This window comes from Erigeron canadensis, chromosome 1, assembly GCF_010389155.1.
Source record: "Erigeron canadensis isolate Cc75 chromosome 1, C_canadensis_v1, whole genome shotgun sequence".
NCBI lineage: Eukaryota > Viridiplantae > Streptophyta > Magnoliopsida > Asterales > Asteraceae > Erigeron > Erigeron canadensis.
In genome coordinates, this window is record NC_057761.1 from 43,528,858 (window position 1) to 43,537,627 (window position 8,770).

Below are 8,770 nucleotides of genomic sequence, written 5' to 3' on the forward strand. Positions count from 1 at the left end.
TAACTAGATTTAACTCAAAGAGAAAAATCTAAAAATGACGTAATTATTGCTCCTGAATCAACTTTTGGTTACAGATATAATTTAATTGAGGACCTATGCAGTAAAACTATACTTCCCATTAAGGGATTAAAGGTAACTATGATTCAATGAATGACAATGAATTATACAAAAAATCCTTTTTAAAAGAATAATGAAGAGGGACACGGGCCACAACGTGATGAAAGGGTTTCCATATAGTAGAACCCTGCAGGCCTGGACAGGTATTTAATCCAGTCAGTTTAATGTTCATCGCCACCAATCTGGCACTTTTAATCTCCGAGCTCTATGTACAGCAAGTCTTTCAGCAGGAACCTTATGCCGAACCTGCCTCCATATCATATTCACAGCATCATCTTTTCTTGGAGGATATTGATATTCATAGTGATGTGCAACTTCTTTAAGTCGCCTCCACATTTCGAGCCATTGCTCCTTTGAGATTTTTCTGAGCTGTTGGACCATATAACCAGGTGTTAATGCTTCTTTCACGGAGAAGAAAACTGAAAATTTGTTGTAGTCTAATTCATCTTCAAAAGGTAGCTCAATTCGGTCGCTCACAATAACAGGAACACAGTGGCTCACTATAGCGTCAAACAGGCGGTTTGAGGATGGAGTGTCTCCTGCTGGATTCAGACAGAATTTGGACGAGCGCATTCCCTGTGAAGACTGGTGCACCAAAAATCATATTCAGAGATCGTTGGAGCAACAAGTGAAACAGATCACTTTTAGTATGAGTAGGTTGGGTATACACTTTATCTACCATTTTTAAAAAACAATTAATGTGTTAACTATTACGAGTAACTTATTATTACAAGAACAATAAAATGATACTTCAATCATAAGCTAAACCATTGAATAATGCATTAAAATAAAATATACTTTGGCCCGACTTTCAACTCCAACCTTCTACCCTCATTTCAAGAGTTTGAGATAATAATAATTATCAAAAAAGAAAAGAAAATTCTTCTTTGTATGAGAGATAATTTTTTGGTAAATTATGTTCATAGCCAAGGAGCTAAAGAACCAAAACAGAAAGGACTCTGATATACTTTGGCCCGACTTCCAACTCCTACCTTCTACCCTCACTTCAAAATTGATTTTGTATACATTTCTTTGGCAGAGCATGTGAATACGATAAGTATCTTAACAGATGCGACCACATAATACATAGATACATTACCAGAAGTGCTAGTTTTGTGACAAAAGCAGATTAATGTCAGATAGGAGGAGTCACGGGTTAGAACAAAATGACAAAACATATTCCCCCTGTTCGATGAAAACCATAATAGCTATTCTACTTTAAATTTTACAGAATATCTGGTCACATTCCCTTTCTAGAATTCAAAGTTTTATTCTAAGATCCCTTGCTTATATTGCAAAGAATTGATAACTAATAGTCAGACATCTGCTACAAGTTTAGTAAGATGTACAAGTTGTTCTAGTTACAAATTTGGCCTACAGTTTTTATATGAGGGACTTACAGCTTTTATGTTTTCTCCTGTTGCAAAGCTCGATTCATAATGAACATCCTCGTAATTTTTCAATATACTTCCTAGCTTAGCACGTACCACGCCTTCCTGCACATCACATTATTAATCTTCTATTTAATAGGTTACTTTGGAAAAAGAATAAAACATAATATGAGGAATGCATGTTCAAGTTTCTTGATTACATACAGATTTTCTCACTGTCCGTCCTTTGAAGAAAAGAAGAGTAGTACGTGAGTTGTAAGGATCTGGAGAATCATCATCCAAGAAAGACTCCATTACATGCATATAAGGAGCAACAACGTCTTTACGCAAATTTGACATGGCTTTAGAGTAACGTCCAAAATCTGCAACAATAAGAATGGATGCATTCACCTCCTCTCTGAGAAACCTAAAAGCATTAGGATGGTGCATTGGAATTACATGGTCTCTTCCAGCTGTCCTTTGCCAATAGCTTGACTGTCTCAAGAACTTGAGGATGTCAACCTGCAATCATAAGCATAACCTTCAGATCCCAAACAATTAATAAATTTTCTATTAGGCAAAATGCATATAAATTTAACCAAGTTTGATCAAATTTCTATCTTGGGTGGGAAGCCAACTTGTTTGCCCAAGAAAAAAACCTCAGCTTTTTATATTTAGAATTTAAAAGCAATCTTCAACCTTGTCAATGGCCACTAACCAGCCTCTCCGTACCAAGCCAAAAATGTCAACATGGTAAAACTGTAAATTACCAACACTTCATTTGGCTTGTCATCACTTTTCAACGGCAACCTGTATGGATTACCTTAATCTGAATTTATGTATGTTTGAGGTTTTCTTTATCACACTTCTGAAAGTTTTAATATTTTTCTCTGTGCAAAAAGATTGATATTTACCCAAGAAACATGACAAAAGTTGGTTGCTTTTCTATGCAATTAGTCCCTTCATACTTACTTCTAGCAAATATCTGACTTAGAGTGCACATTACATCCTAAATTCCTGATCACATTACATAATATTTAATAATCATGTACAACCACAAAGATATCCTTAACTCTGAGTATGTGCTTAGTAACTATACTCGTACAACTTAACCGACTAACACAAAATCATCCAACATAGCTATGCTTCAACTCACATGAATCAATGAATGACATCCACATCATATTACGATCTATGTCTTGCAAAAGGAAATAGAAATTCAAACTAACTTCCTTGGTCCAAACGATAATCCTACAAGAGGTAGATAGGATTCACTGATTCTTTTTTATCTCCAAAAAATCACCTTAGTTATTAAGCCATTAACACGTTTTATGTATACCGACATATATTTGTACACAGACCTAACGATTACAAATCTATAACGATCAACAAGATGCCGGAATTCAAAATAACATCTTTCCTCATTATCTACACTTGATCACTAAAAACTTGCACATGATCTAATTCTGGTGAAATGCCAAATATTTATATCTATACCTATACATACACATACACATCTATATCTAATAAAGAATGCTAATTTAATAAACAAAATTAATTTATATATACACACACATATTTACCTGCAATTGTTTATCAACTTCAGTATCAGGATCAGTCATATTTCTTCCATGTGTATTAAAACTCAACGAACTAAAAAACGGCACAAAAAACACATCCGCCAAATCCGGATCCAAAACCCTAACCGCTTCATCCGTACAATTCTCACACAACAATGACGCCATCAACCAATACTCTACACTATGTTGCTGCTTCAATCCCGAATTTCTCGGCCACGACGGAATATTCCCCGAATTCACCGGAATATTCTTTTCTCCGGCGAACTTCTGACTCAGCATTGCAACGTTAAACCTGTTGGGTAAATCGTACATGTAAACCCTAAGCGGTAATCCTGTACGGCAGGGTGTGTAATAATTATTATTACTGTGAGTAACATTTTTGGATAGGAATGAGAATTGAGATCTGAAATCAACGGTTGAGATTCGTCCTGTACTTCCGATTGATATAAAGTAAGTAGTGACTGTTATAATTATGAAAATAATTAGTGATATAATTGATTTGTTAATTATCATCTTTTGTTGGGTGAGTAATTATTATTGAAGTGGTGTGTTCGAGTGTATATATACATGATATATAATTATATATGTAATTTGTTGGTCAAAAAGGTGGAGGGATTAGAGTGTGTAATTGAAGGAAGGAAAAGAGAAGAAGAAGAATTGATGGGGAAGGAATGTGATGGTGAAAAGGTGAACCGGATGAGGACTGAGAAGACTTTGCTGAGTTTTATGTGTTTAAGATGTGAATTTTTTTTCTATGTATTTTAATGTTTTTTAAACTTACATGAGTTGTCCATTGGCGGATATAGATATCGATTTGTAGATTTAAATATATAGATCAGGATAATTTAAGATAGATAACATGTAACAATATTCCATATTTTTATTTTATATTAATACATTGAATTTTTTCCCGAAAATTATAATTTATTTTCTAAAAGGTATTATTTGCATCTTATGGATGTTTTGAACGGTATATTAAACTACTTTTTATTGTAAAGTTTTAAGGATTTGTATTCTCAATAATTATAAGTTTGTTAGATCATATTGTTATTTTTTTCTTGATTTAAGTGGTTATCTTTGATAAATATATAAACATTTAAAAAAGTTACAAAGATAAACCAATACGACTCCCGCTTATGAAATAAGAAGACAAATGCGTCTTGAGAATTGAGACGGGCTTTAATATAATGCAATACTTAATGTAGCTGACAAATACGAATACAAGTGACTTAAAGCCTGTTTGTTTTTTCAACCATTAAGTGACTGAATTGATAAGTTATTGAATGGATAAATAATATTTGTATAGATGTTTTTTTTTTTTTTGTTTATTAAATCCAAAAAACAAACTCTTTAATAATTTAACAAATTAAGTATCTTTGATTAAGTTATGAATGAGTTTTTTAAATCATAAACAAACACTACCTTAATATAGATTTCAGAGTTGGATCCTAATTATTTTAAAAGGATGATAACGTCGGTCAAGGAAGTTACCAGACCCTTGTAAACTTCCAATTTTGGAATGCTTAAGTGATTTGAAAATTTATATATATATACTAGGTTTTTTACCCGCTATTTAATTCATTTACCAAAGCTTTTGATAATGATATTGATAATTAATAAATGAAATCCTGTTTAGGAAAATTCTGAGCTATATATAACTTTTTTTAATTGTCATCAATAAATCCAAAATAAACAAAATTAATGGAAGCTCAAGAACTTAAAGGATATTATAATTCTCAGAAAATTTTAGTTATTATTAGTGATCTGTTTTTGTTTGTATCATTTTTCCCTGTCAAGTAGCCCGTGATCTATCTATCTAAAAGATTCAGATTTGTTAATTATATTTGATTTTTTTTAATCAAAATTTGGATGTATGAGAGATTTTTTATTTAATGCAATTCTATTAAGATTTCGGATGGCGTTAGTCTTTCAAATAAATAAGTTATATTTATAATATTTCATACAATATTTTCCTAATTAATTCAATTCCTCTATATAAATTTAAATATTATATATAAATAATAATAAATAAATATATACAAAGAAGTATGGAGATGCCACGTAGGATAAATCCTACGTGACATATTTTTAAAATAGGTTTGATTTTTTAAAGGCTTTATAATCATTTGGTTTCCTACTATTTTAATAATTATATAGATATATATAAGGGTTGGGTATTGTAAAACAAGTATTAATGTAAAACAAAAAAGATAAGATCTTGACCCTTGGATCATGGTTAAATTGATGCACGAAGATTCACGAAATAAATGATACACAATGATTTTAATGATGCACGATGATTATCAATAAAGTGAAACATATTGTTTTATTTGTTTTACTTTAATACTTGTTTTATTTTACCTAAAACCTATATATATATATATATATATATATATATATATATATATATATATATATATATATCATTATACAGTTGTTTTGATCTCTTTCTACTTTTCAAATTGTTTGCAATTTTAAAGAAAACATTAAAGATGACAAATGTGTTCGGATCAATGAATGTATTGGTTTCTAAGAGTTAAATTTAAGTTACTACTAATATACACTCTTCAATGTGCAATCCACCATCAACATTGATTGCCCAATGAAGGCACTTTCTAAACCATATAATGCCTGGACAATCCAATTATCTAAATTATTCTTCGTTAAATCTCATCTTTTATCGTGAATTGGTTGGTGACTCATTGGTAAGGTTTTAAGTTTAAGAGAAATTCATCATGTTTCAAATCTCACTTTTTACATTTATAAAAGTGGATTATTAGGGTTTTTCCAAAATTCTGGTTTCATCCTAGACATGTATGGTTTGAGCTTCACATACTGTTCAATTAGACGTAACTATGATGTCTCAAATACTACCTGCTAATTACTAACTCACTATTAAAATAAATCTCATCTTTTATCATTGAGTCCATAACGACTATTAACAAATATATAGTATTCCATGATGCAATACTTTCTTGACATGAACAATGAACCAACCATTTATATTTGAGTTAGAGACCTCTCAATCTCTCATGATCATATGTAAAGAACATAGTTACTTTTTAAAATCATTATCATGATAGTGATTTAACTTTCTAAGACCCAAATGTTGCCAAAGTTGTGCTTCTTTGAAACTTCCTTACCATACAAGACCAAAATATGATATTTTGTATATGATGAACGATTGAACGTGGATAATCCTTTTCAGGGTGATTCCAAAATCTTGTATAAACATGACAAGTGTGTGTCATTGCTTCCAAGTTCCATCTCCTGAACCCACCGCTTGTTTGTTCATACATCTAGTAGTCTTTTGCTACTCACAAACATATTAGTCGTTTTACATGTGAAAATTCATCTTATAAACCATGAACCATGTTGTGTTTCGTTCGACGCTCTCAATCCTAGCTCTCCTCAATCTCAACCGGCTCGATCCATTTCCATTATCTATTGGACATGTTGGAGTTCAGTTAATTTAGTTATTTTACAATCAACTAAACCTGTTTCTTATATATTCAATAGCTTAATTTGACACAACAAAATAAATAAAAGACCCAAATAAGCCCAACTAAAAAATTTGGGCCCAGATAAGCCCAGCTAAAGTAACTTGGGGTAGGAATGTAGGATTACCATTCGTAGTTTCTTTTGATGACCAAATGTTATTTTCTCTACAAACGTGATATGATATCTCATGAATCATGATAGTGATACATTGATCAAGGACTCATTTGGGAGTTTAGTTTGATGAATACGTAAGACTTACTATTGGCATGTTAATACTTAAAAGATCATCATTTGTAATACATAGATAACTGGTAATTGCTTTGGCAACATTCAAATCTAAATGATAGTTATTAGCCGATCATCCATGCTAGAATAAAGTGTGTCAAGTTTCCAACAAAATTCTTATTTTGTGCAAAAGTGGAATGAAAACCATTGCAGAGAATTATTGTGTCACTATATATAGCTTAGTTTCAACTTTTTAAAAGAATATATAGTTTATTTTCAAATTAACCGTGGCCCAAAAAAAGTAATCGTTTGTATAGGCTCTATAATTATAAAATAAACAATAGCCAATCAGACATATACTTGAAACAAAAAGAGAAAAAAAGAGAAACCAAAGAGACTTCTATTAATTAGAAAACAAAAAGAGAGACTTCTACAAATAGGAAATAAAAATAGGCATTAGTTGGTCACCCAAGTGAAATATATATCTAAACCAGATTGACTTCTATTAATTAGAGAACAAAAAGAGAAAAAAAAAATTACAGAATAAATGACTAATGAAAGGAAGTATGAGAAAAACACTACAAAGAGAAAAAAAGAAAGAGAAGGATATTATGAATAAATAAATTACTCATCGGTTACATAAATAAGTTTGCTTTTTAGGAGACGTGGGTATGTTTTTTTAGGGAGAAACATGTGAAAATGTACTAATCTTTTAAAACGTGTCAGTTATTTGTCAGTTATCTATCCAGTGCCTCACATTTAATCTTATCCCTTGAGCATACGGTCTTGGAAATTCAAATAAATATATGGCTTAGATTTAATCTGACATTTAATCAACGACTTAAGAAATTCGATTTTAATTGGCTGAGATTAAATCTTAAAGTTGATCGTACAACTTTGAAAATTCAGAAATCAAAAGCTGAGCTTTAAGTTCAACGAATCAAACGACCCATATTCAGTAGCGGAACTTGAATGATATTACAAGGGGGGTAAACAAAAACTTTTATATGGATTATAGATACAGGATAAAAATATAGAGGGGTAAAAACACTTGAAAAAAATATTTTTGAGGGGATATCAACCCCCTTTGGTACGTCCTTCTAATGTTCCGCCCATGCCCATATTCCCACTTAACTTTTCTAGAAATCTCAGACATACCGTGAACAATATAGCAAGAATATGTAGGTCTGGATAAATTTTTGGTACATCGCATAAAATCCCATATGTAAAATATTTGAAGTATCAACATCTAACATGCGTTTTGCAAGGTTTTGGTTATGACATTCACAATTGAGTTGATATGTATCTAGTGATTGATTGACCCACAACTCAATTGATGTGCTTAGGATTAAGCCCCGATAATTTTATACTTTCTCACTCCTAGGCTTATTATAGAACATCTAGAATAATAGTGAGTTTGTATGACTTTTTTTTCTACAAAGTTATTCCACTAATAATAGCCTATTAAAAAGCTATAATTTCATTGATAAGTTTTTTCTAGAAAATTTCATATAACTAGGAAAAGAAAATACTTTTGCCCTATTGATCAGAACTTGATGTAATCCGTTTTTCTTTTTCATCATATTGTGAAAGAATTTACTAATAAAAATGAATGAATTTTGCTGTCAATAAATAAATAAATAAATAAATCCATATAAAATCAGATCATACAGTGATTTTATACACTTAAATCTTAAGGTTATGGTTAACATTATAACAACTTTTTTTGTACTATTGGAACTTATCCATCTTTGATTAGTTAGTTGTTAGAAAACAACTTAAAAATTTAAATCCTTTTATATTCATTGTAGTCGAGAAATTTAATACAATAACTGTGAAAGAAACACAATAAAGTGTTGGTATATAAAATATAACCATGTTTTGGCACATACAATAATTTACTCTATAAGTCATAGCCCTAGTTCCTAAAAGTATTCTATAAGAAACTAGAAAGCAACTAATTTCTAGATTTATCAG

At 30.8% G+C, this 8,770-nt stretch overlaps 1 protein-coding gene across 1 annotated transcript; it reads right to left on the reverse strand.

The window, feature by feature from the left end:
• On the reverse strand, positions 1-3,797 carry LOC122609683 (probable arabinosyltransferase ARAD1). The gene is made up of 4 exons (XM_043782635.1): positions 3,071-3,797; positions 1,713-2,009; positions 1,518-1,613; positions 1-702 (listed from the first exon to the last, which is right to left on the reverse strand). The coding sequence occupies exons 1-4, from the start codon at positions 3,578-3,580 to the stop codon at positions 286-288; spliced, it is 1,320 nt and encodes a 439-aa protein (XP_043638570.1). The 5' UTR covers positions 3,581-3,797; the 3' UTR covers positions 1-285.
• Between the last annotated feature and the right edge of the window lie 4,973 nt (positions 3,798-8,770).

Bases quoted from the DNA above. Each gene is read 5' to 3' on its own strand.
- LOC122609683 (XM_043782635.1), bottom strand. From the start codon at position 3,580: ATGATAATTAACAAATCAATTATATCACTAATTATTTTCATAATTATA. The intron at 2,010-3,070 runs GTAAATATGTGT...TTATGATTGCAG, and splicing joins AAGTTGATAAACAATTGCAG to GTTGACATCCTCAAGTTCTT. The intron at 703-1,517 runs GTAAGTCCCTCA...TTGGTGCACCAG, and splicing joins CAGGAGAAAACATAAAAGCT to TCTTCACAGGGAATGCGCTC.